Consider the following 27,281-nt stretch of genomic DNA (forward strand, 5'->3'; position numbering starts at 1 on the left):
CCTAGGTGCAGAGATCAATTTATCATAAAGCAGTAATGTGGACAAATCAATGTAGCAAACACACACTGCTATACAGAATTCTCTACTATCATTTATTATACACATTTACACTTCACAAATACAAAAACAAAAAACTGTACACTTCACATTACAGTATGTACTAGCCACCAGTTTGCTAGGTAGTATAAGAATACTAACAGGGCCCCAATACAGCTGCCTTATAACAGGCAGTGGACCTGCTCTTTTAATCCTGGAAGTTCCCCAAATATACGTTCCAGAATGAGACTCCCAAATACAGACAGGGCAGCCCTTCCTTGTCCACGGCGATTTCGCCCCCCCCAGTATTAGGAAGTTTCTTGCTTTCTTCTCCTTCATTGAGATGCCAAAGAGCAGGCTGTCTTCTGCCTTCAGCATCATTTTTTCATCTTCATATCTGCTTCAATGGCGCAACGGCGTCCTCTGGTTCCCCCATCCTTAAAAAAAAAAAAAAGTAAAGAAAAATGGATGAAAATTGTTATTAGCAAGCTCTGGACAAAAGGACCAAGAGGGTTGTCTGCCATCTGTGTTACCAGAAGAGACTCAGTACACAGATTGACAAAACTGTTGTCCTCCTGGCAACACACAGGTCTTCTTTACGAAACACATGGTAGGATGCGTGCATCAACTAACGATGGGCAAAGGGAGCAACACATCTGGGGGCAGAAGGGATGCTGGCTAACATACCTGCTCAACTGCTGCTTTTTAGAGAAGTTCTCTTCCAGATGCGTGGCCCTGCCACTATCTCCCTAGCATCTCCTCACAGCAGCTGTCCATGAATGGAGGTAAATTAGACAGCGTACTTCCATCTGTTGCCCTCTCCATCTGGCTGCCTTTTCCCATATGCTTCTCTGTCTTTAACAGATAGGTATTAGCAAGCAATCCCCAATTCCATTCATTTGGATAGAGAATGAACATTCAAAATATTTTCTGGCAGATCAACATAAATGCTGGACTGTTGTGGCTTAGATATCCTTGGTGGAAGAAATGAACCACTACACTGTAGTCGTCTTCTGTGCACCACCTAGACGTATTTATTCTACAGTAAGATGGTGGGAGGGTACGTAGATGGTCAAGGCTTTCAGACAAACTGTTGTAAAAAGTGTGTAAAGAAGATAAGTAACCTGATCTCTCTTTGTAGGAGATGAAGCCAAAAATATGCATCACGGAGTCTCTGTGAAACCTTCATATTTAAGTAAATTATTAAATAATAAGTCCATTTTATAAACAGGATTGGAAGCTCTTGTAAGCAATGCACTTGAGGTCCATTCCTCAGCAACTCCAGAATTGCATTCTAATCCAGGGGAATGTGAGATGGAGCCATACCAATAGTGTTGTTAAATGTTTGAATAAACAGAGCAAGAGTCTGGGGTGGGTGGATCAACAACTGTCACTGAAGAGCAGACGTGACAAGAACGCGGGAACTGAATGGTGGTCCATCAGAAGGGACTAATTTTTAAAAGTTATATAGCCCCACTTTCAGAATATGTGAAAAGAATTACCCATGCAGGAAATCCTCTTCCGCTGATGGAAGACAGGTTTACTCTCCAGTTCTCTTACACAAAACCAAATACAGAAGAACAGACAATAATACAACCAAGGTATTGAGCTGGATCACTTTGATGCCGACAATTGGAGAAAATGCTCTTTTCTACTGCAACTTCCTATGACTGTATTCCTCAAGGGAAAAGTCTAACATTATTAAGAGCGAAAGACACTTTGCACAATGTGATTTTCCCATTCACTTCCTGATCCACATCCCAACACTTTCTGGTGCAGATTCTGAGGGTTCACAGAGGGCTTCTTGAGAAAGGGGGAAATACCCCTTTCCAATTCTGCTCACGGAAGTAGTTCCAGCAGCAAAATAACTTAACTGGATTGAATTCGACTTTTGATTGTATTTTTTAAAAATTTATTCAAATTGCAATTTGCTCTCAGAACATTATGCAGTTGAAAATTTAGGCCACAGTTAAAATGAATAAATAAAATGTGCTGGTGTTGTTTCCTACATACAATATGTTGAAAGGGTGCAACAAAGCATGCAACTCATGATCCTGAACTGGGAAATCACGGCTGGCAGCAGGTTGTCAATTCTTGCCTATATGCCAAAATGGATATATGCATGAAGGACAGCATGCATCTGTTTATTCTTACATGGACACGGGGAAGAGTAACTTGTGAAATGACCAAGACAACCCTATCTCAGCAATCTGTGATGTACAAAGTCTAAGTAAAGTAAAAAACCAAAAATATGAACAGAAAATAAGGGTCAGGTTGAGTGAACTTATAGTAAACACGCCCACTGAAAATTTCCCAATGGAATATATAGTTGGTACCAGAGTAGTAGCAGCCAGCTAGAGGAATTTACTAAAGTGGTTTGAATGTTTCCTTCTTTCTCTGTTTGCAGTTAGGGGGCAACTCCGCAAAATAGAGAACAGAAAAGTTTAGAACTTCTGATAAAGTTTTGACACCTCCTGGAGAAAAACAATTGGTTTATGTGTTTACTTTCACTATGAATTCTACTCACAAGATCTCTGTATGAGCATTTTTAGTGAGGAATGGAGTTAATGGTTAGTTCTATTCATGTAATTAATCTTTATCTAGCCCCTTCTTTCCAAGAAACTCAGGGTAATATACATAATTTTCTCAGCTCCCTGTTTTGATCCCTATAAAAATCCTGCAAGTTATACTAAATTGAAAAATACAAGACTTAACCGAGAATATTCCTAAAGCGAGCATCAAAGTGAAGTATGGTTGGCCTCTCCAAATCTCTAGTCCTAACAAGACACTCTAACAGTGCACTGACTCTTGGTTCTTCAGCCTCTGGGGTCGGGGGCACCTGCTTGGTTGGGAATCTTGGCTCTACCCTCACTTCAACAAGATTGGCCAAGATCTTAAGCAGGCTCAGATGTTTGATGAAGGTTAGAGACCAGCAGAGCTTCTATATTTAGACATCCGAGTTTATCTTTACTCTCTATTTTGTTGTGACGGTACACACATTTTACTGCAATTGTACTGTGTTGTTGCCTCTCTCTGAATCCTATTTTAAGAAACCTACGGATAAGTTAAATATTAAGTATTGTGTGCTATCGATTCCATCTTATGGCAATGCTTTCCTAGGTCTTCTATATACAAACTACCCAGAAGGGATTTGCCAGTCCCTCCTTGTAGTGCTGCTCTGAGACTGTGCTAGCTGCCAAGGCCAGACATGATAAGGAATGGAACAACTTCAGCTACACATGCTCCATGTAATCTCTCCTGGCGTCTCTCCTGGAAAACAATGGGATTTGGACACTCAGCCCCTACCTCTCCAGTGAGGCATTCCAACCTACTGACCTATCCTGGTTCACGGCATTAATAAAATATGGCATTTGATTTAGAAACAAATGCATGTCCCCAAAATGGTTCCAGAGAAAGGCATTAATTGGTTGCAAACATGATTATTATGGAGTAATGAATTAATGTTGGTTTCAGAGTAGCACTTCATAAAGGTTGAGGTTGAGCACGTGCAGCCTCTGGACCTCTGTAGTTTTAATCAGGTAACAACATTAGATTGTTTTACCACATATAGCAACAAAAGAGCTGTAGCAGGTTAAAAACTAAGAGATTTATTTCAGTATGAGCTTTCATGAATTACAATGATTCCTTGGGTTTGAAGAAGTTGCCTGCAATCTACAAAGGCATATACCGGAATAAATGTTCTAAAGGTGCCACAATTCTTTTGTTTTAATTTTTGTTCCACTTGTTGAATAGATCAGGATGTTTTGTCTCTCGTAAACAAAAGACCTGAAACATGAAAAAGGCTCTATTTCATGTAATTTGTGTTCTTTCAGGGACTCCTGAAAGAGACACAAAATTCCATCTTTGTATTCCCATTCAGTGTCCTTCCACCTTTTGTCTGTCAAATTCACTGACAAATGCTTCACCCAATAGCGTCACAAGCACTGTTAGCAGCCAACTAGAATGTCCAGAAAAGAGTGAAATTTTGAATCTGTAAGAAGACCTGGAGCCTTAGCGTGGAGTGTTTTCCCTTCAATTGTTCCTTTTGGGATTACCGTGCTCAGCTTCTCGTGCCTTCCATTTTGGGCTTCCTGCCTGCCTGCTGTGCCTCTGGTGTTGGAGCCTTTCTTCTCGTTTCTCGATTTTTGGAGGATTCTGCTCCTTCTCCCCACATTTCTTTGGATTATTTTTGCTCCTGCGAGGCAGCATGATGTGGCAGCAGGCCTCCTTGGAATTATTATTATTTATTTCCCTCTCTTTGAGGTTGGTTTTTTTTGTTTTGTTTTGTTTTTTGGATCTTTTCCTTTTTTAAAAATTATATTCACTGTTATCAAGCCTGCTTCCTAGAGTCAAAGAAGAGATGGCACCAAGAGAAATCTCCCCATATTCTAGTAGGAGAGGAAAAGTTTTGATTGTTATTCCATCTGTGAGGAGGCATGGCTGCTAGGGATGAAATTCTTATTTGGTATATTTATCAATTATTACTGGTGTATTTATTCTGTTAAAGATGTATATTTTCATGGGTTTAGGGGGACTGTTTGCTTCTGTGAGTGGGGGGGAGGAGGTAGACTTTGTGACTGTGTCAGTGCCACTGAGCTGTGTGCGTGATGGTTGTTGTTGGTTTGGCATCACGTCGGGCATTTCTCTCTTGTTATTCTATTCTTGTTGGCTGCTTTGGTGAGTGGATGTTTCTGAGTGCAAGACAGCCTGTGCTGAGCTGGCTGTTTAATTCACTGCCTGTTTTCTATTGTGCTTCACAAGCTCAGGAGGGTATCTGTTGTGCTGTGTGGCTAACACTAAGCATTGGTAATAGACAATGATGGTGAAGATTATGAATGTGATAATCTAAACTAGCAATAGCATAGACCTAATGATGATATCTTATGTACTGTTGCCTTTTGGAGTAGATTGATTCTCTGTTGTCTTGCCTCTGCTCTTTTAGTTTTGAAGGGTTATTGGGTTTTTTTGAATGCCAGGAAAAATAATGGGAGAAGAATGAAATGAGTGACCCTGAAGAGGCTTTCCCTTTCATGTAAAATCAAAGAAACAGTACATGAAAAAAATACAAAAATGACGAAGGCACCCACTGAAAGAACCCATAATGAAAGGGGAAAAAAATTCACCATGTGCATCCATAAGGGTGAACCACTAATTTGTGCACCGAATATGGAAAGCTAAGACATATTATGGAAACAAAACAAATAGACTTGCAGCAACAAATGACTTTACCACCAGCAGAATTATAAATAAATATATTGGTGCATGGGGGGAGGGAAATTTGTGTTTTTACCTTGATATGACTGCAATCTTAACTGTCTTGATTTCAGCAATAAATAAAAAATTGTCTGTTTACCTGAGCATTGAGTAATTAGAGATTATGGCTTGGTGTTTCATCTGTCGGTCTATATTAATCATGTTTTGATTTGACATTTACATTGCATAGATTTCTTATAATATTACATTGATTCTACTCCACCCTGTTAACATAGGGATATTGATATGTTAATAAAATGAATGAATGAATGAATGAATGAAATGAATGACTAAGTGATTTCATGTTACCACCTTATTATTATGCTGTATTAAGTACTTACAAACAGAGAAAGAAGAAAGGCTGGGGAGCCCATAGGGACACTGTCCTGTTAAAACAAGAAAGAGAAATAATGAATGGATTTGACAGGAACACACATGAAGTACCTAAGTGCCTAGTATCCATCATAACCACCATCCAGAGCTCATCTACTCTAAGGGGTTATCAACACATAAAATCTCCTGAACTATTTCTAATATCAGATCCTTAATCAGATCCCAGAGTTCTCGTAAAGACCCTACATTCCTATGCATACTTATTTTGGAACACAATAGACCTGATTCTAGCTAAACATCCTCAAATTCTTCAGGTAGTTCCAGCTCCATAGGATACCATCAGGTGTCACATACAAACACACCCCATAGTCCAAAAACATGACTTGCTGAGGCTCAGGGCTGCTAAGTTAAATCTACTGGTTTAAGGTTTTGCAAAGATCAGATGTTCTGATACTGTCTACCTCTAACAACCACCACGCAGATTCTGGCTTGAACTACAACATATGGAATCATCAGCCCTTTTCCTCATCCAGAAGCCAATACTTGTTTCCAAGAATCAAATTAATCCTCCAGTTTACTGGATACTGAAAAATGCTGAGAGGGGAGATTGAGACCTCCATCTTTGTTACTGATGCAGCCAAAAGTTGAACACAGTTCTAATCCAAATGAGAATTTAGATTGAAAGTTCCCACAGCTATTTATAAACCACTTTGGGTGGATGCGTATATTGAATGCCAAAAGCCATCTCCCCACCCAAAAAATACAAGATTCACCAGCTCTCATTAAGCCCCACCTTCTCTGATGCATCTTGTTTCCGGGTGGAATCTCGCCCACGTAAACTTTTTGCACTGATCCCAGATTCAGACGTTTGCATGATTAGTTGTGTGGCTAGAAATTGCTGAAAGGAACCACAAAATGGCTATTAGCATTCTCAATATGAATGCAAATTTAACAGAATGCTATCACAGTGCTGAAGGCAAGTCCAGGCATTGAGCTGATTCAAAGCCTGCTTTCCTTTTGGGAAAAGAAATCATGGGGTTGAATTCTCAGACATAAGACGAAGCAGTTTAACCGATTTCTTTTTTTGGATGGTTTACATACCAATGAGATAACGCCGAATGCCCCAATCAGCAGACTACATCCCTAATACACTCAGACTCTCCTATACCAAATTAGGACAGGAATGTTGCCCTACTGAAGAATTCAGGCTATGCCTTTACCTGGATCTGCTCCAAAACATCTCGCTGCATTTCCACAGCCATGTGGTAAACGTCGTGGTCAGAACTGTTGTACATCACAGCATTCTGAAACATCAGCATGATATCCCGCTGGAACTCTGCTGTGGTCCGGATCAGTCCATTTTCAATGTTCTTTTTAATGGTTGATAAATCCATGGGTCTGTTGAAAGAACCATCAAATAAATTTTCTCAGTATCTGAAGTACTATCTACTTATTAGCACAGCCTAAACAAAAGATAGAAAAATCAATCTTTAGCACTGATTCCTGTACCCTTCTGTCTATGACGGGAGTCCAATTTTCCAGCATAGCACTGGACAGCATTCATCCTGCCCCATGTCCAGATCAGCAATAACTTACAGCTATCCTAAAATAAACAAGCTGTCTGCTGATTTTGTGATGCATGATCTTAATAACAATACAAAACTAGCTACTAACCTCTGTACAATACTGTGGTAACCTGGAGCGATATCATCTGTCACAGGCTGCAAGAAGACATTGGCATACCTGTAGAGAAAGTCCTCATAAATAAAAAAGAACTGGGTACTGAAAGCTGGACTACATAACCAGACTGAAGGCAGCTGGCACCCTTCGCACCGTCAGAAGCACTGCACATTTTCTCAAGAATGTAGGCGCTCTCATTTCCTCAATAAGCTACATTGCCAGCGGGACACTGCTTCATTTATACATCATTATACTTCATTCTACCAAGTTGGCAAAGCACAGTTGGACTATGGAAAATACTGAGGAGCAGGTACACAAAGTCAGGTGTATGAACTGAGAATAAAGATGGTCATTCCCTAACCACCAGAAGCCTATCCCACCTGCACACTGCCATTACCTATTTAGAATCTTCTGGTATAGTCAAAAGTACCTGGTGAAGTCTTTTTAATGGTATATATTTTTAAATTATCCTCAGGATACCCAGATTTCATGTTAAAGACTCTTATAAAGAATTTTAGGGCAGAGCTTGGAAAAATTACTCTTTTTTGGGGGGGGGGAGATTATTACAATCATCCATCCAGCACAGCCAGTGGCAGGCTCACAGATTCTGGGAGCTACAATCCAGAAATTAACTTTCTGAAGCTGTCATTTGGGACCCTAATGTTTAATCAGTTAAAAAAAATGAAGCAAAAACAAAAAGTAAGTTAAAATGTAAGTAAGAACTGCAGGCTTATGCTAGAGAGAATGAATGCCTCTTCCAAGATGAGATAGGCTACTACACACATCTTGAGGCAGGGCCTCTCTCTTCTTCATAGGTACTGGCAAACTGAAGGCAAGTCCCAAAGCTTCTTGATTTACCTATGATTGGCTGCTGCTCTCCAGACCAGCATAATAGCCTTTTTCCAAATCTTCTGGGCTTGAATAGCTTCCTGATCCTCACTGCAAACAGAGCTAGAAAGAAAAGAGAAGGCATCTGTGAGAACAATACACTGAGGCTCTTTAAAAAAAGAAGAAGAAGCCAACAGCGCATGGCCAAGCGACTAGCCATGACCCTCCCCCCAAATTGTATCCCCCACCTGCTTTGCATTCCTCCAAGCTAGTGAAAAATAAAGAGGGCTGGTCTCCTCACAGCTGGAATCTAACCATGAGGCTCCACCACACAGCAACACAAGGAGTCCAAAGACCTCCAAGGATGACACATGTCCCAGCTAATTCACACTACCAAGCCACAAGGCAAAGCGCCAAAGGGCCTCTTGACCCTCAGCCAACTAGCAGCATGCTCCAGGCTATCTACTGAGGAGCTGGAGGTTCACCAATACTCACAACTGTGAGGAGGCAGGGCTGCTGGGGATGGAATCAGCCAGCGTGTGAGACTGTAAAGGTGCATTATGGATACTGAAGCCATCATCGCTCTCACTCACAGGGGGCTCATTGTCCATTTCTGAGAGATACCCCTCACCCTGATCTTCCTCTTTGGGCTCCTCCAAACTGGCAGCCTCGCTGGCACCATCCTCCTCATCCTCTTCACCCTGAGCATCCCGAGATACAGGATTAAAAGTCCAGCAAATCATCAGCACAGCCAAGAGGCAGCTGCTAGTTAATGGCATATGCACCCACCTCCAACGGGGAAAGCACAAGCCACATGCAAAGACATCTCCCAAGAGTGCTAGAACATGCTCGGGGAGAGACCATTTCCAGCTGACTTCCCCATATCCAATTCAGTCGTGCCTGTTGAAAGACTACTGGGTGTGCAGGGCAGGTCTTCTCAGCACTAGCATCACCGCGGCTAGTTTTATAACCGGTCAGGCACTCTAGCCCATTTCCTTTCCTTTGATTCCTGTCCTATCATAGTGGCTGCTTAAACATATTGACACCACTCTTTCTGGGGTTCAATTCAGTTGGTTTTAGTCATACTGCACTTTTCAGTTACATGTTATTTCTATGCTGCTTTTCTGGTCAAAGACCCCCTTCAATGATTTGAGACAGACAAAGCCCAAGCCTGCAGTTACAATGGAGGATTGGCCCCCAGCTTCCAGACAGGGTAACAGAGCTTTTCCTTTCTGTCTATGATTTCTGTGGACCTGATATACGTTAAAATAGCATTCTGTACTAATTCTGGCTTCCTCTGCATACAAACTCAGATACAAAAAAAAGCTAAGAACTTATTTTACTCTGCACAAATAATGTCAAGGCAACTGAAGTAAAATCAAGTACCTTCATCTGAGTTTCAAAAAGAGCTTGAGCTTCCTCCTTCATTGATTCTGGAAAGCAAAAAGAAGAAGGGGCAGGAAGGCAGAGTTTATTTCTAAAGTCATTCTCTGTTTGCTATCTCTTTCTCCAGCAACCTGATCATACCGATTCCCCTTCCTCAGCCACCCAGTTTGGCTACCTGACAGCTCATATTTGTGGTGGAGGTCTGCTTGTGAGGAGTCTTCACTTGCACTCGGAGCATGGGGAGAGGAAGTCTCATCATCACCAGGCAGCTAGGAAGAAAACAGATACCCTAGTATAAGAAGTAAGAACAGCTTCCTCAAAAAAAAATCCCCAAAGAAGCAGCCCCCAAATGCAGTCGGCGATGCAATACCACCGCTGCATATGCCGTAACACTCTGCCTGTACACGTTCCTTGAAGTTCTCACATAAAACTAGAGATGCTCATCTCCTATAGTCTCACATTAGCAAAGAAAAGCAGTGGAAGATACAGCACTGGATACGGCATTCAACTTACTAAGCATGCTGACTTTCATTTGAAGGGGGGGATAAGTGGCACAAGACATTTCAAGGCCTACTCAGAAATACATGGGCAATGTCTGCAGTAATCTTGGAAATGGGAGAGAGCTGAGTAACATTTCAAAAGGGTTGTGCTTCAAAAACTAAATGCAACTCCTTTTGACTTGCAAAACAATGCAGTTTTGCTAAATAAAAGACAGCCTTTTGATTTCCTCCATTCATATATATATTGATACAAGTCAGATTTTTCTTGATGTCGACTTTTTGGGACTGCCTCAGTGCAGAATTTCAGTGTTTGAGCGCAGAGAAGCTCCTCTTGAATTTGGTTAACAAATAAAATCTCACTAAGCAGACATGAGAAGTGGCTTTAAGCCAGGGGCTTCCTTCCTTCCCATTCCTCATCTGCAGCTGCTCCCCCCACCTACTTACCTCCATCTTCACTGCATCATGATCCATTTCGTCCTTTGAGGATTCCATCTCCATTTCCGAGCTCTCCAGCCCAGGAACGGTTGTCTCTTCATCTTCAGAGATTTGACCCCTCAACTCGGAGGCTTCATTTGCTCTGGTTGTCAGGGCAGATGTTTCTTCAGAACCCAAATGACTCTGTCCCTGCTCAGCAGGCTCGTTTTTTACTTCTGATCCCAGATCCCCAATGTTCATCAGATCACGAATCCCCTTGGCCTCCGATTCCTCACAATCTGGCCTCTCTTGCTTGACTGTCACAGACATCTGATTTTGCTTCTCGTGCTCCTGCTGAATTGGATGCTCCCGCTGCAGTGGATGCTCCCAAGGGCCTGTCAGGGACTGAGGGTCCTCAATCTCTTCACAGAAAGACAAAGCAGCTTCTACTGCTGCTACATCCAGGACTTCAGGATGGTCATCCACCTTCAGCGACAGGGACAGAGCAAAGACAGACCATGATCAACAAGAGAAGCATATAGCCCTTGCAACAAAGTCAACTCCTTCTGTTATATAGACTAGGATGTACAATGCTACAGAAAGGCCACAGATGAAAAAATGTTTTATTATCTTGATTTTATACAAAAGCATGGTACCTGAAGCACTAAGGAGAACAGAAAAAGCAATTATGGGCAACTGACTGAAATGAATGTCAAACCTCCTTTTCTGAAAGGAAGTTTTTTTTTTACTTTGGGTAATACTTATCTAGGACTGTTAAGAGTAGGCAACTTCACTGCCCACACAGGAATACGTAGCTGGCTTCCAACTGTCAGAAGCACAGAATGTGCCCTCAGACATCCAGTTCTAACACTTGTACTTGCAATGAACATCCAGCACCAACTCTGATCTCAAGGCGAAAAACAAGAAATTAATCAGATAGATTTAAAAAAATCCAAAATAGACTGCTTCCCAATGGTTAAAAAGAGTATCTGCAGACAAACATTGAGTCCAGAATACCAGACTAGAAGACAGTTTGATATATGTATCTCTTGTCCTTCCGATCAGCATTTGTGTGATGATGCTAATTCCACAGTGGTACTAATGGTGCAATCCTGTACATGTTTACTTGGAAGTAAGACCCATTGTGTTGACAAGGACTTAGGTTTCAACTAAATATGCATTGAATTGCATGTACAGTGGTGCCTCGCTTAGCGAGGTTAATCCGTTCCGGATTAACCCTCGCTCAGCGAATCCATCGTTAAGTGAAATAAAAAAACCCATAGGAACGTACTAAAACTGATTTAATACGTTCCTATGGACTTAAAACTCACCGTTCTGCGAGTTTCCTCCATTGCGGCGGCCATTTTGGATGCCTCGTTAGCGAGGCAAAACAGCGGTCGCCATTTTGTTTTAGCGGTGGCCATTTTGGAACCGCCGATCAGCTGTTCGCTATGCTTTGATTGCGTCCGCGCGATCATCGCATAGCGAAAAAAGCCCATAGGGGCCATCGCTGAGCGAACGCTCCAGCAATGGCCAGGGACCCCTCGTTGTGCGGTTTCATCACATAGCGAAGCGCTCGCTATGCGAGGCACCACTGTACTTTCAAGATAGCTAATGGAGATTGACTTTTTTTTTTAAGGCAAGCATAGTGATTGGGATTTTTTAATGGATCACTATGCCTTACTACTTTGAATGTGTTTTTGGTGTTGTTTTGCTTACCATCTTTTAGTGTGGTATTTGTTTATTTTATTTTTTTAGTATTTGTATACTTACACTTCTTTTAGCTTTAAATACTGTCTTTTAAGGATGCAAGCTGCCTTGAGTCCTTTTTAAGGAGAAAGGCAGGACAAAAAATATTTTAAATAAATAAATAAATAATGCAGCAAAACCAGGTCTACCTTAACTCCAACCACCAACATTTAGCCTAAAAATAAAGGCCCTTCAGTGTTTTCAAAAGATCCTGAAGCTTCTGCCATCCCCCCCTCCCAAAAGAGGGTGTTCCAAAAGTGAGATACAATTTTGAAGTACACTATTCCACCTCACAGCGGTACATAGACGGCGTTCATGAGATCCAAGGAAGTTCTCCTGGTCCAGAATGACAAATATCTCCTTGCCACAGTGAGCCTCTAGTAAACTGTGATCAGCCTAACTTTGGATACTTTGAGCTACCTTTCAGAAACATTTCCAAGAGCTTCCACCATGATGCATTCAGTCAGGGCGCCAGGCATGGTCAAGGTGACCACTGAAAGACCTGAAAACATTGGTGAGGGTAAGGTTCAGCCAGCCAGATTCAGTTAGCTGCCCAGAGTGGTGCTTAGGCACTAGAAGGGTGGGGTACACATGGAATGAACAAAATAATAAATAAATAAGCTTGAGAGAGAAAACAGGCAGGAAGAAATGCCTTTGTGATGAAGATATTCCCAACAACTGCAGAAAAGCCACGGTCAGCACAGGCCTCCTTTACCTTATCCTCTATTATGGCTATGATGTCCCCAACAGTCTCAAAGTCCAGCTCGTCCCCCGTGTAGGAAGGTTCCTCTCCCGTGTAGGAAACAGCAATGTCCATCTTCTCAGCCAGGTCCAGGTCTTCTTTCCCATCCATGCTGTGGTCTTTAGAAGTCCCTACAGCACCAGTTGCCCCAGAGCCCAGGCAGTCTTTCTTGATGGAATCAATGATCATGGAAATTTCACTGCTGTCCATTGACACTGTCACAGTATGAGGATCAGGTACTGCCTCCATGGAAACACAGGTGTTGGGCTGACTCACTGGACAAGAGTGACAAGTCAAGTGAAAGCCTGGCAGCTGCACCAACCAGCAATATGGGTCAGATCAAGAAATTAACAAACATTCCACATTTTCAAATAAAGGCACATGATGGTTGATGCCCCTTCTCTCATCCCGATCCACCACTTTCAGTCAAAACAGGAGCCATGTTTTTGCCTCCCCATCTAGCTCTAAAGCCTATCCCTCACTACTGTATCCCAATCATCTCTCCGTCCTCTGCTCCTGCCCTCTGGCTGACACCCTGAGAAGAGTCTTCTTGGTGACTACAGGCTGGTATTCTGCCCCACACTGGCAAGTCTTGCAATCAACCACCCGGCTGCAAAGCTGAGATCCCCGCCAACCCACATTCACACAGCCCTTCTGCAGAACCTAAGGGGGGAAGTCTTCCATAAAGTACAGAGGGAGATACGTGTGCAATGACGCACCTGTCGCTACACTTTCTGGAGTTGCAGCAGGTGGCACAGCCGCTGGTGCTTGCAGCGTAGGCACCATGACTAGGGTTGCCTGAGACACGGACTCTACAGGGGGAGGCAGGAGTTTGGCTGGAGGTTCACTGGCAACAGCAGAAAAGGAAGCAAGTGATGTGGTGAATTGTGCTGGACCAGCTTCTAAAAGGCGGGAGAGAGTAGGAGCACCTAACAAAGTAGGAAAAGGGGAAAGGCACATTAACCAAGAGCCAACAGCTACAGAAGACTACAAAGCAGGCACTCCCAGGGCTTCTGAAAGAGCAACCAGGGCTGCGTACAATCAAAAAGTCACAAAACTGGCTACAGATAGCTGATCAGGGGAAGTGAGTGCCCAGGAGCACATATAAGCAAAGAGACAGCATGCGTTACCATAAGGGCTGGCAGTACTGGAACAAAACAACACTCCAAAGCCTGCACCAGGAAAATCCAAATCTGGATTTGAAAATCCAAACACCAAATTTTTGCATCATGAATACTTGCAGAAAATTTATGGAGCTTTCACTAAAACTGTAAAACTAAATTTAATTTGCCATTTTTGGATTTACAACACTGCGTGCAGATTTAACAGTAAAAGAAAAGGAAAGGTATGTGGGAGCAGAATTATGGGAGCTGACACCAGGAGAAAGCAGGATAGTAGGAGCCACAGAGAACCAGGTCAAGTATAGAACATTTTTGCCCTTGGAAGCCCTGGCCAAGTCTTTTCTTAAAAATACCCGTATTTTGCATTAAGAAAAAAAAATTCTGAAGCCTATGTAAAATACAACGCCCCCAACACATCACTTCTCTGATGTTTTATCAGGCATTAACTATTTACAACTTTATTAGCATTACTGTAAGTGACAGAGCCTTGCTTTAAAGCGAGGATGGTCACAAGTGGCCCCCCCTTGAAAAGTTATTGTACGGCAAGTTTGATCATTCCTGGTTGAAACAACCAGCAGTGAGGAATGCTGGGAGCTGAAATACAACAACCTCTAGAGGATTGCATTCTGACCACTCCTGCTTTAAAAGAACAAACCATTTAAGATACTTAATTGTTCGCCCTGTACCAATTCTATGTTTGCACAAGCCAGTCACAAAGCATGTATAACAAAAGTGCTTTCCAACACAGACAGAAAAGGGTGCACAACCTGTTCTGGGGTTTAGACCAATGTTCCCTCTAACTTTCGGCCAGCACTGGGCAGGGGCCCTGCCCCGCATGCAGGGGTTTCCAATCATGACTGGAACTAAATGAGTGGCAACACTGGCTGCAGGTGTGAGGCAGTGATGCAGCACTTTGTGGCCGCACAACCATACAACTTAGAGGGAACACTAGTTTAGACATATATTAAGAAGTAATCTGCATATAAACAAAATAATATAATGACTACTAGTAAGTACTGAATTTCTTTAAAAATGCTACTAAGCATAAGTGTTTTCAAAAAATAAATTTTGTTTCCCTTCATTGAATTTGTAAAGTTAAAAAAAAAAACCAAAAAAACAGCTCCGGCTGTGACAAACTGATACAGAAAGAAAATATTCAAACAGAAAAACTGACAATAAAGAAAGGATAAGCAGGAGGGGAATAAAGATAGCTTAACTAGAAACTATGGACCAGAAAAATGAAAGAGAAAAGATATAAGATAATAGTTGAATGAGAGAGAACAGATAATAAAAAACAAGGGCACTGAAGTATTTAAGAAGATGTAAGTTAGCGAAGTTCCTAGACAAAGCAATGTCACACAAAGCTAATGCTTGTCATGCAAACCATGTGATTTTTCAAGATTTTAGCTTTCACACAATCATTCAAACACAAACACACAATGTAGCCTACCTGAAGCAGCAGTGGATGCAGGAACAATAGAAGAAGCCGAGTGCATTTCTCCATGCAAAACTGGAAGAACTCCTCCAACTTCCAGGAGGATCCCAGAACTACTTGTGTGACCAGAAATGGACATGTCGCTCTCGCCCACCTGCCAAAGTAAATGCATAAACTAAAAAAGAAAGCACACACACATGATCTTGCCTCTGTATGCAATTGCAGTGTGATAAGAAATGTCTTCCAGGTTTTTGCTACCACTCTGTAAACAGGTTCCTGTCCTCTGGCTGCTACCCTGCAGCATTTAAACATGGTACCAGTACTGTGGACCAGGATGTATCAAATACAAAAGCAAAGGGGGGAAGAAAACCTACAAATCAATAAATGCCCTGATTCCAATCTGTATGAATAGAGCTCTGCACCTCTGAGAAGTGACTTGGACACTCTAATTGGCTTGTCTGACTTTGGTAAAATACCAGACAAGAAAGTCTGACTTGGGTCTCTAAAGCAGCAGAAGTCAGAAGTCTGCATGGAAGAAATGGACCTCTCCATGAAAGCCCACATTAAAATACAGCAGTAAGTCTTTATGGTACCAGAACAGTTTAATCTTTATTTTTCTTTGTTTTTTTGCCTGACATGCTAGAGCAAACTCACATGGCTGCCTCTTCTAAAACGGGAACTAAATATTATTTTCAAATCCCATCTTAGCCACATAAGCTTCTTGGGTGGTGTCAGGTTGGCCCCAACTGCTCTGAATCTCAGTCCCCAGCAGTCCTATAGGAATAAGTAACCATGGCCTGCCATGGGTTGGACAGATTACTAAGACAACATACACAAAACACTTGGCACTCTGGTGCACCTTGGAATATGTGCCCTATGAATGCCTAATCTGCAGCTAAGCTTCCCCTCTGCAAACAGTGGTTTGTCCTTTTTGCTCTTGGTGGTGAAAGTCAGTCACAGAGATTCACCAGGACGATTGCATATTGTAAGCGGGGAACTCCATACCAGCCTGGGGCTTGTGGGCAGGAGGCTGCCCTTCTTCAGCAGCTCTGAAAGCAGAGGAGAAGGAGGCGGAGTTGCTTTCTGTCCTAGCATCTTTTTCTGGGCTGAATCATCTGTGACTGGGGTCATGGGGGCATCCAGGGAGGTGGAGCCCATAGGGGTGTCAGGGATCCCAATGAAGGAGGCAACTGGGGTGCTGGGCAATGTCCCTGGAGTTACCTGAGAAAGAGAAAAACCACACCGTTCAAAGCCACATCCTGACCATTTTGACACATCCCACTGATTCCTCCCACCAGGGCCAATGACCCAGCACACCCCAAGCACCTCCTCCATCACTCTTGCTCCCTCAAGCACTTTCTCATCTCCATTTAACTGCTACGCTAGGCAATAATACCAAAATGGGTTATGTGTCCTTGTCACACAGCAAAGCCGGTTTCTACTCTCCAGGCAAGGCCGCACACAAGCCATTCCTGTTACAAATGGCACAGGAAAAAAGGCAAGAGGTCTCAGAAAGCTGCACATTCCGATGGCCAAAACCTTACCCCTGGACTAGCCTCTTCCACACTGGGTTGAGATAAGTCTCCCAGAGTATAGTCTGTTCCTGGAGAGGTTGAACCTGCTGGAGAGCGAACCATCATTCCCGGCAATCTTCGTGATGGATTCTTAACTGCTTGACGAGCTAGAGGGAGGAGAAAAGGTAAAATAGCACATTCAAAAAGTTCTTATTCAAACCATAATCCCAAAAAATAAGAAACCCAATGCAAGACACAAAGATCCTCAAATACCACCTAAAATCTTCAGCTATGTATCTTTCTTGAAATCCTATAGTTTATCCCAACACAGATTCTGAATGTGATCATTCTTCCCAATTTAGTTTATAAATATACCCTATAGTACTAAAGGACTTTTTAAAAAAACTTCCTTCCTTGTCACAGTAACTTATCTAGGATTCTGTCCTGCCTCTAAACTTGCTTTTTAATCTTTGAACTATTCTATTAAGTATGGGAAGACCCCCAAAACATTGCTCAATCTCCAATTTTACGTACGTTAAGCTGAGAAAAGTCAGCATGATGAAACACTTCTGCAGGTGACCGAAAGCCATAGGCAATTAAATTTTAGCTCTCTCTAAATATTTCTATGCTCAGCAATTTGGTTCTATAGGGGGAAAGATGTGTTGCTTTCCAACCAACCTTGATAAGCAGCATCTGTAGCTTTTCGCTTCACTTCTGCCTCCTCTTCCTCCATTCTTTTCTTCCTGAAGGAATCCAACAGAATTCAGGATTACTTGTTACTGGGTGCAAAATGGAAATGATGATTCCCACACATGCATTACACCCACAACTCATAGTAATTAAAACAAGAAACTCTTCATAGTCAAGCACTGAGAAGAAATTTTTAGTCAGGACAAAAGCAGGCATGATTGTCAGAGCCACTTCTGAGAAAGTTCTCCAAGTCTTCAAGCAGGGCTTGCAATTTGTGGAGAAAAAGAATAAAAGCACACACAGCAATGTGGTATAATTTGTTCTCTGCGGGTACAATGAGGTGACTGAGATAACACCATACACACTCAAGGACACTACCCAAATTTGAAAGTTCAGCCTCTTTTATTACATACTATGGGCTGACCAAGGACTCAGATGTCCAGTCCCAGAAAATAAAACTATAGCAGGGAAATAACAAGATGACCCACATCATAATTTCATTATATAGTTCCTCCAGCCTGTGGTCCATATGCCCCGCTTGGATCAGTTCTGCATCCCTCTTCAGCTGCCTGTGGACACAATGCAAAACATATTTCATCCACTTCATCATGACCAACCTGCTGTGAAATAGTACATGGCCTCCTTGACCTTCACACTCTGAAATTTACCTGTATTTTTCCTGGGTCTCCTTAATCACCTTTTTCAGTTCTTCCACCCGTTCTGCTGTTAGTTTTCTCACAATAACATCTTCCACAGTTTCTACTACTTCTCCCTTCTCACCACGTTTCCTTCTGCACAAAAGGAGGAGAAAGCAATCCAGGGACCAAAAATAATGATGCTGAATCCTCTCAGATCCCACTACTTTGTTCCTCTTCCTAACTTCAATTATCTGTCTCTCTTTCCTGATATTCGGGAACTCACTATACATGAAATACTGGATCTATGCTACAACATTCAATTGTAGGTCTCAGCAAGTTACTTTAAATGCTCATTCTGGAATCAACACAGTGCCTACCTGGCTAATCCTTGTACAAAACCACAAACCTCAGCTTGCTCTTAGCTTATGAATCTGGGTTGTTACGAGTAACAAGTCACGTATCCTTGTTCAGACACCACATTAAATAAAAACCATGAAAGGAAGAGGCTAACTGGTTTGTTTGCTGGCAAAAAAACACCATCTGCAGGAGTTATCAGAACCTGATTAGGATAACTGACTCTCTGAAGAGTCCTACAAAGATTAACAGACTTCCCAGGCAAAGAGGACAGATTTTATGATTTCTCACAGCTGACATTATCTCAATAAAGGGTTACAGCTGAGTATATTGTTCACAAAACAGCTCAAATGTTTCCAGAGTGATCAAACAAGGTGCACCATCTTGTTTGTTTTGTATAACAGCCCAAAGAATTCACTTAATCATCATTTGAAAGCATGCTACATTAGTAGCACTATACACAGAAATTAGCTCAAACCAATTATTTATAAAAGAAAATAAAAAATGAGAATCAAAGCAAACAGCTTTGAAGAAGTCAGATCCAGTAAGCTAAAGGAGATACTTAGAGAGAAGTGATGGCAGCAAAAGAAAATCCTCTTTGTACCTTTAAACAAAGTGAGCTGCAAATTGACAAGACAAATGCAAAGAAATCTCAAGAGTTGAAGGAAGCAGGCCATAGCACTGCTACTGCTGCAAATTGAGAAAAAGCTTCTTGAATACTTTAGAAACTGATAAGGTAAAGAAGACATCCTAAATTCCAGAAACCCATTAATGAGGGAGAGGACAGAGAAGATGTCATCCCTAGCAGAAGCAAAAGTAGGAAAACAACCAGATGTCACAGATAGAATAAAAGAAACTCTGGTTATAGTAGAACAGTGGGAAAAGACAGGACAAAATATGCTAGTTAGTATTGTCAAATAGGCTCAACAAGAAAGGGACACTGAAAGCTGAGTTTCAACTGCTTTTGTAAACTCTATCCCAATGGCCATTCCCCTTCACTTTGGAAACAAACTACAACACTGGGTAGGTCTCCACCAAACAGTGTATTCCTTGCAACATCAATCCCTGTGTTTTGTTTTAAATGAGAAAACACACAAAGTCACACAATTCAGCCTTTGAACTCACTTTGGGGTTTCTGTGGTCTCCAGGAGCTCGGAATATTGTGACGCACAATGCTAGAAAAAAATACATAATTTTCACAAAACACTCAGTAAGTGTTGCTGTGTTCAGGCAAAGAAACATATTCCATGTATCAAAACTGTTTTTTAGATATGCTGGAACGGTTTTGCTTTGCTAACAGATTATTTGCATTCCCATCTGCATGCAGCTTTCAGCCAGGAATGGAAGATGCTAAACATATGTGGCTAGCTGTTTAAGAATGAAACAAGCATCTGAGCACTGTGTACCTGGCAGAGAAGATCTCAAAGACTAGGGACTTGTTGAAAAAGGTGGAAGGAAGAAACATGTTCCTTTCTTCCACCTCCAATATGTACTTCCCTCCATAGGGAGGAGTGGGCGCTAGTAGAGATCCACATGTTTTGATACTACTTTTCTTAGTTGCTGAAAGAAATAGCATGATATTTTTAGCATAATACAGGATGGATGCTAACAATGAACCCCTCAGACTTTTCCCTAATCATGAAGTAAAAGCCGATTATGATGTACAAAAATGAAATGTAAATATCTTACCTTCTGAGAAAACCAATCAGGTGGACGGCCTGGCTCTGCAAAAGGTTTGATGGCTCTGCTGACAGACACCCTAGAGAATAAGGAGCAAGCTTTAAGACATTCCTATGGGGCAATTTAGTAGGGAAACTTTAGTCCTGTGTTCAATGGGTTCAGGAAACACTGACATATAATACAAAAATTCCCTACAAAGATTACTTAATTTATTTAATGTTATATTATACCCCAGCCCAGGACTCTTGGTAGATAACGAACCGATCCGTAATCCTTCTCCCTGGCCCTGTGACCTACTGGTCACAGTGGTCAGGGTGGCCAGTGAAGCTCACTGGGTGACACATGAGCTATTCGTTCTCTCCCTCAGGCTAAAGTACTTTACAAGGCTATTGTGAGGATACAATAGCAGTGGAAAGCACGTGTATACATCCCTTCTCTTTGAAGGAAAGGTCAGCTATAAACATACAAAAATGAGAGGTTGGTTATTTTATTTATTTAAAATATCCATTTATCATTTTTCTGAGGGACACCACTTTAGGAACCATTAGGACTTCAAAACTAATAAATACATAATGATATAGATAGCAACTACCCAATCTCATTAATGTTCTAAATACTGATGGTTAATATGAACAAAAATGACTAACACCACTTCTAAAATGACAACTATAGAATTAACTTCATTCACATCAACCTCACATTTATACTCCAGCATCAACAAAATAGTTTATATTCTACATATCTCATTCTAGAAAAAACACTTGGTGGAACAAGTATTATGAATCCTCAGTTCTAGATATTTTATCTGTATAAGGTTGCTTTTTTGTCTCTCTACTGCCCTGAAATTTCTGGGTCAAAAGTACATTTCAAATGAATGAATAAATATGTTGGGGGGGGGGCAGCTTTAGTAATCATGCTGTGTTTCTATGTATAATCAGGGCAATTTCTTGCTTTGGCTGGCCAATACCCTCTCAATCAACTTGTCCAAGAACAGAATGTTGACAACAGACCTACTGTTATTAAGATCATGTGCTGTGAGTTTAGTTTCTTTAGAATGGGCCTTACAATAGTTTCTTTTAAACAAGAGTGCAAATTACCCTTCCATAGAGAAATGTTAATGATATACATAGCTCATCCTCCTTTGCTGATTTTGAGAGTCACAAAGGAAAGGATCTAGAGAAGAGGCTTTGCAGTGTGCAAATGGCTTGTCCACATCCTCAAGATACAATAACTGAAACGGATTGCGTTGAACCTGACTGGATGGTGCACTGGATATCTCTAGCCTTCTTCATAATTGCTTCATCATCCTTAACTCCTCTGTGAACCAAGGAGAATACAGGGCTCTGCAACAAAGTGGGCATTTACGGGTGATTGTTTCTACAGCTTGGGTCACCTCTGAACACCAACAAGTGACCAGAGCTTCAACAAGTGTATCAATCACACCTCAAACATTTTGGAAACAAGAGGATCTTCAGGGGTGGAACACAGCAATAGGTTCCACCTCCCCATGGAGGAGTAAAGTTGTACAGAGTCCAAATCTAAGCAGGTGATGATCTGACCATGACAAGGGGGAGGATTTGAAGCTTCAGATCATCTTCTCTCTGTGTCAACACAAACATCAGGTTGAGGGTGTGAACTGCAATATGTGTGAGCCCAGGGAAATGGTAGAATAACAACTACAAGTGAAATCACAAAGGACAATGAATTATTTTGGAAAACATTAAAAGGAACTCTAGAAGGTTTCTGTAACTATAGGAAACTATAAGTAATGCTATCTTACCAGTTCTGGTCCCCACTCCGCATGACAGAAGAAGCCAAGCATAACTTTTCTCTGATAGACCATGGTTCTGTGGGTCCAGCACTCAGCAACTTGTGCTCTGAGAAAGAAAAGACAAACACTGCAGGGTTTTAACATACTCCCATATATAAAACCACTCCTTTTTATTCCTATGCCTCAACACGAAATGTTCTCAAGCTACAAAGCCCCCAAATGATACTATCCCTCCCGCGCGCCTACATCAGGCTAAGGAAACAGTAGTCTTCTGAATGCTGCTACAACTCCCATCATCCTTAATCCTAAACCGTACAGCTGAAATCTGACTCGCGTTGCAGGCAGCCATTGATCCAATCAAGCCTTTCTCCTGCATGGAGAAAAGTGGCAGTTGCCAACCCTGCCGCTCTCCTCTTATTTTTAAGGTCTGCTGTTCTTATGTGCCCTCAAGTCGGAACCAACTTGGAGCAACCCTGGTAGGGCTTTCAAGACAAGAGAGATATTTAAGGAGCAATTTTCGCGGCGAGTTTCCATGGCAGAAGCTGGGGATCGAGCCCTGCTCTCCTGAGTAGGCGCCCTACTGTGAAAAGGGAGCGAACAACTCTATGCACGCTACATGTCTCCATTGCAAAAGAAAGACCATCACTCACTACCCGTCCCTGCCGCCATCTTCTTGACGGACGAGCCCAGCGCAAGGCTTGCCGGGACAGGAGCTCTAAGGTTATGGCTGTGCTGAGAGGTAGGCGGTGCTCCCTGGTCGGAGGCGCTTTCTTATTGGTTGCTTGACGGACAAAAAAAAATCTCGGGAGACTGAACGGGAAAGGGAGAAGCCTCCCTAGAAGAGCCTTGGATCTCTATGATTTTTGAGCTCTATCGTCTTTTTCCCAGCGTTCTTTGGCCGGAAGCGGAAGTGGGTTCCCAACGCGGGAGGGAACGGCGTGCGAGGGTTGGTTGCCTCCTCCAAGGGTGGCCATGGGCCGAGTCAAGTACCAAGAAGCCGCGGAAACGCCGGAGCCCGAGGCGACCCCGGAGCGCTCTTATCACGAGCTGGTTGAGAATGTGAACGCGATCGCCCGCCCGCTGGCCTCCCGCAAGCTGACGCGGAAGCTCTACAAGTGCATCAAGAAAGGTGCGGGAGAAGGAGGGAGGGGAGAGAAGGAGGAGGGAGGCTGGCTAGGGAGGGAGGGGCAGCCGCGTGCGGAACGTCCCGTTTTAAGCTGCTTGGTTAGAAATAATAATTTTTTTAAAAATAAAATCTCTCCCATTTGATTTGCAGCGTCGAAAGTAAAACAGATCCGGCGCGGGGTGAAAGAGGTCCAGAAATTCATCAACAAAGGCGAGAAAGGGTAAGAGGCTCCGCGATCACGGTTTGCGACGCCCTGGAGGCTTCGAGCTCTGTGAGGAAATTCTTGAGTGTGTGTCGGTGTGTTTCTGGTACAACAGAAAAGAGAGGGGGCACGTGTGTGGGGGGGGGGAAGAAGCCGGCAGGAGCACCCATTACCCTCCCCACCCTCTTTGAAGTCCTGTGGGACAAAGAAGGGCTTTTAAAATATCACCCGGGTTTTCTGCATAAAAGCCGGGATACAGGCGGGGGGGGGGGATGCGAGCACGAAAAATCATAGTAAAGAGCGTGAGGCGCATGTGGGTATGGCATGCATGTGAATAGGTTATAGGTAAAGCATCCGCCCACGCTGCCTTTCAGTTGGGTTGGGTTACAGTTATTTATACCCCATCTTGTTTTTATTTGTTACCTGCCCTCAAGTGGGTACCAACCCTTATGGGGCTTAGGAGGTGACACATTTAAGGAGTGGTTTTGCCAATTCTTTAGTCCCAGTGGGCTTCCATAACCAAGCAGGCATTTGAACCTAGGCCTCCCGAGTCCCAGTCCTTCACTCTGTCCACTGCACCACACTGGGTATGTTTTTGTTTAGCATTGCATAATGGTGTTGCTTATTTCTTGCATTGCTAGGGCTTGTCTTTGAAGCTATTGTCTCACTTTGATATGTGGTTAATATTTATTTGTGAGATCTTACAGTGGGCATTCAGTAAAGGGGGTCTTGGCCCATGGAAGCTTCTGTCACAGTTTTACTTTTAAGGTGACACAACTTGTTATCAGACAAAAATGTTGTGGTACCTTTGAAGACTAGCTGCTATATTTTAATATGAGCTTTCCCGGACAAGTCCACTTCCTCAGATGTAAGAGTGGGACTACAACTTGTTGTGAATGTTTACGTTTTCACTTTGAACATGTTTGTACCCTAGTACAAACTACATTTATTTAGATTATGATATGCTATGATTGATGAGACATATTTCAAATATACATATAATTGTATGCTTTTTTATTTCAAATTGGAGAGAGTAATAATAGCTATAGCTAGTTTTTTCTTCAACCTCATTGTTCCTTAGTTTCCAGTGTGGGTGTATTTTTTGTTTGTTCATTCTGTATATGTTGTGCTGTATATGTCTCTTTTAGGATCACAGTTCTTGCAGGAGACACACTACCTATTGATGTATATTGCCACATCCCAATCATGTGTGAAGACAGGAGTCTTCCATATGTCTATATCCCATCTAAAACGGTAAGAATTTAGAGGAAAATCAGGAAAGCTCTTCCTTGTGGACCTTGAGCAGAAATTTAATCTGGAGTAAAAAACTACACTGATTCTACAAAATGCTTGGAATATTACTGTTTCCCTGAAAATAAGACACAGTCTTATATGCTCCAAAAATGCAGTAGGGCTTATTTTTAGGGGATGGTTTTTTTCATGTACAACAATCTATATGTATTCAAATACAGTTATGTCATCTTCTGGTTGCTGCACAATGGTGGAGGGCAGGGTTTCACTTAACTAGGGCTTATTTTTGGGGTAGGCCTTATATTATGAGCATCCTGAAAAATCCTACTAGGGCTCATTTTGGGGGAAACAGGGTATTTCTGTTAATTGTTTTACTCAAGTAGGCCCAAGGACTACCTTAGCCAAAAACTTGTTTTCCCTCCCTAAAAACTTTTGTTTTCTGGTGTAGAATAAAATACTTTCACCAATCAACTCCAGAAGACATGAAAAGAATTGACTATGTTGTGTTTAAACTATAGGAAACTACCATACAAAGCAGTTTCAACATAACAGTCACTCTCCTGCTCAGTATTTACACATGCAGAACTCATGGTGTTTTAATGAAGTGCTGCTTGTGTACCTGGTCACACATCCACATGTAACTATGCAACAGGATAATGGTTAGTATTCTAATGATACTAATGGACAGACAGCATAACTACCACAGAATATAAGCATGTTGTGTGCAGTCAGGTTACTTTTAATTTATGGTGACCCTATAAATTAATGACCTCTAGAGCAGACGTCCCCAACCACTGGTCCGTGGCCTGAGCTGGACCGGGCCGCCAAGACAGACCTCCCGCCCCACCCGCTGCACGCACTCATCGCCGCACAGCCTGTTTGCACATGTGCGCCAGCATGCCCATGCGAGTGCCATGCTGCCGTTTGTGCACGAGCGTGCTCAGACAAGCACCACGCTGCTGTTTGCACATGCATAAACAGTGGTGTGGTGCTTGCATGGGCACACATGCACTCTGGTGAGAGTGCATTTGTTCATGCATGCACATGGGCGTGGGGGGGGTGCCTTGCCTTCCTCAGCTGGTTCGCGGACTGAAAAAGGTTGGGGATCGCTGCTCTAAAAGGTCCTATTATAAGCAGTCCTGCTTAGGTCTTGCAGTGTAAGTGTTTGCACAGCAATACTAGATCATGTTATATCATTTAATGTACAACAGTCTTTTGCTGCTTCCTTTTAACTGAGGAAAGGCTGAAAGAATTGGGCACATTTAGACTTAAGCAAACTGAGGGGTTTTAATAAGTACTTGAAAGGCTGTCATTCAGAGGAGGGGCAGGATCTGTTCTCTATCAACCCAGAGTCCAAGAGATGCAACAGTGGGCTCAAGTTATAAGCCAGATGTTGGTTGAATATCAGAAAAAAAGCTTCATAACAGCAGTGGAACCGATTACCTTAAGAGGTGGTGAGTCCTGGACGAATTCAAGAGAAATATAGACAACCACCTGGCAGATATCTTTTGATTTGGATTTGTGCACTGAGCAAGGGGTTGGACTTGGTGGCCTTATAGGCCCCTTCTAACTTCATGATTCTATGATTTTGAAACTTCAGCATTTCTGGGCCTGTATTTTATTTGCATGTAATGACTGTGATGTAGCTTCCATTTCTTAAGATTAAAGTGCGGATTCTGCAAGCTGTTGCTAATAATAGCACCTTAACAGGGGAGCAACAACAAATTGGTTTAGCTATGTCCTAGAATAGTGCATCATGTTAATACGTTTATGTGATTTGGCATATGATCTGTTATGTAGTAGTTAAAAGAATCTCTGAGCTGAGGAATGAATGTTTCCCATTTCTCCTTCCAGGACTTGGGAGCAGCTGCAGGGTCAAAGCGTCCGACCTGTGTTATTATGATCAAGCCCCATGAGGACTATCAGGAAGCCTATGCTGAGTGTTTGGAGGAGGTGGAGGCCCTTCCTCTCCCATTGTAAAGTATACCAAGAAATTCTGGAAAGACTCTAATTTAATACAGACTGTAAATTGTTTAGTTAAGAAACAACTTGACACAGAAGTTCTGGGATGAGAACTGATCCTATTAAGGAACATGTGGTGAAGAGTACTTCAGCTACAACTATCCATGATTGTTCAAGTGACAGTAATAAAGTAAGCACCTGTCTTAAAAAAATATTGTGGGCTTTTCTTGCAGTGAAATTAACTGGCTTCTATGGAAGAGCAGGTCCACAGGAAGCGTATGGAGTCCTAGGGAAATATGAAATTAAAATATTTATAAATATGTTGTCTTTCTCTAATTTAACTGTGGTTTGCAACACAATGTGCCTCTTCAAGGGTTTTTAATTAGCTGTTCCCGCCTTTACAGTAGATGGCAAATGCATCTTGTTTTTCTGACATCCTTCTGTAATTTTTTAAAAATAAAGCATTGGCTCATCTGAAGTGCTGAATGATAAACTATTGTATTTGCTGGTGTACAAGATGACTTTTTGGCCCCAAAAACATGCCTCCAAGTGGGGGGGTTGTCTTATATGCCAGGTGTGTGACATGGGGCCATGCCGGCAGGGGAGGGAGGGAAGC

General features: G+C 42.3%; 2 protein-coding genes across 13 annotated transcripts; one reads left to right on the forward strand and one right to left on the reverse strand.

Moving 5' to 3' along the window:
- Positions 1–69: 69 nt before the first annotated feature.
- BRD8 (bromodomain containing 8) lies at positions 70–22,921 on the reverse strand. 12 transcript variants are annotated; one of them, XM_020790091.3, is made up of 22 exons: positions 22,775–22,921; positions 22,134–22,230; positions 20,363–20,432; positions 19,799–19,848; positions 18,350–18,472; positions 18,170–18,250; positions 17,670–17,734; positions 17,022–17,158; positions 16,483–16,698; positions 15,493–15,631; positions 13,641–13,850; positions 12,895–13,196; positions 10,461–10,916; positions 9,692–9,785; positions 9,517–9,563; positions 8,626–8,831; positions 8,161–8,253; positions 7,297–7,365; positions 6,843–7,020; positions 6,416–6,520; positions 5,631–5,675; positions 70–473 (listed from the first exon to the last, which is right to left on the reverse strand). In XM_020790091.3, the coding sequence occupies exons 1-22, from the start codon at positions 22,791–22,793 to the stop codon at positions 414–416; spliced, it is 2,862 nt and encodes a 953-aa protein (XP_020645750.3). In that variant the 5' UTR covers positions 22,794–22,921; the 3' UTR covers positions 70–413. The 12 variants fall into 12 exon arrangements, with proteins under 12 accessions (XP_020645750.3, XP_020645759.3, XP_078241664.1 ...); XM_020790100.3 differs by having other exon boundaries at positions 22,778–22,861; XM_078385538.1 differs by having other exon boundaries at positions 22,134–22,251; positions 22,775–22,808.
- Positions 22,922–23,004: 83 nt separating this feature from the next.
- Positions 23,005–26,985, forward strand: NHP2 (NHP2 ribonucleoprotein). The gene is made up of 4 exons (XM_020790205.3): positions 23,005–23,253; positions 23,401–23,470; positions 24,601–24,706; positions 26,558–26,985. Exons 1-4 carry the CDS (start codon positions 23,097–23,099, stop codon positions 26,681–26,683), a joined length of 459 nt encoding a protein of 152 aa, XP_020645864.1. The 5' UTR covers positions 23,005–23,096; the 3' UTR covers positions 26,684–26,985.
- The last annotated feature ends 296 nt before the right edge of the window (positions 26,986–27,281 follow it).

This window comes from Pogona vitticeps, chromosome 2, assembly GCF_051106095.1.
Source record: "Pogona vitticeps strain Pit_001003342236 chromosome 2, PviZW2.1, whole genome shotgun sequence".
NCBI lineage: Eukaryota > Metazoa > Chordata > Lepidosauria > Squamata > Agamidae > Pogona > Pogona vitticeps.

Bases quoted from the DNA above. Each gene is read 5' to 3' on its own strand.
- BRD8 (XM_078385538.1), bottom strand. The intron at 13,851-15,492 runs GTAGGCTACATT...CTACTTTGTTAG, and splicing joins TGCATCCACTGCTGCTTCAG to GTGCTCCTACTCTCTCCCGC. The intron at 8,254-8,625 runs GTGAGTATTGGT...TTTTCTTTCTAG, and splicing joins AGCCCTGCCTCCTCACAGTT to CTCTGTTTGCAGTGAGGATC.
- NHP2 (XM_020790205.3), top strand. From the start codon at position 23,097: ATGGGCCGAGTCAAGTACCAAGAAGCCGCGGAAACGCCGGAGCCCGAG. The intron at 23,254-23,400 runs GTGCGGGAGAAG...TTTGATTTGCAG, and splicing joins CTACAAGTGCATCAAGAAAG to CGTCGAAAGTAAAACAGATC. The intron at 23,471-24,600 runs GTAAGAGGCTCC...TGTCTCTTTTAG, and splicing joins ATCAACAAAGGCGAGAAAGG to GATCACAGTTCTTGCAGGAG.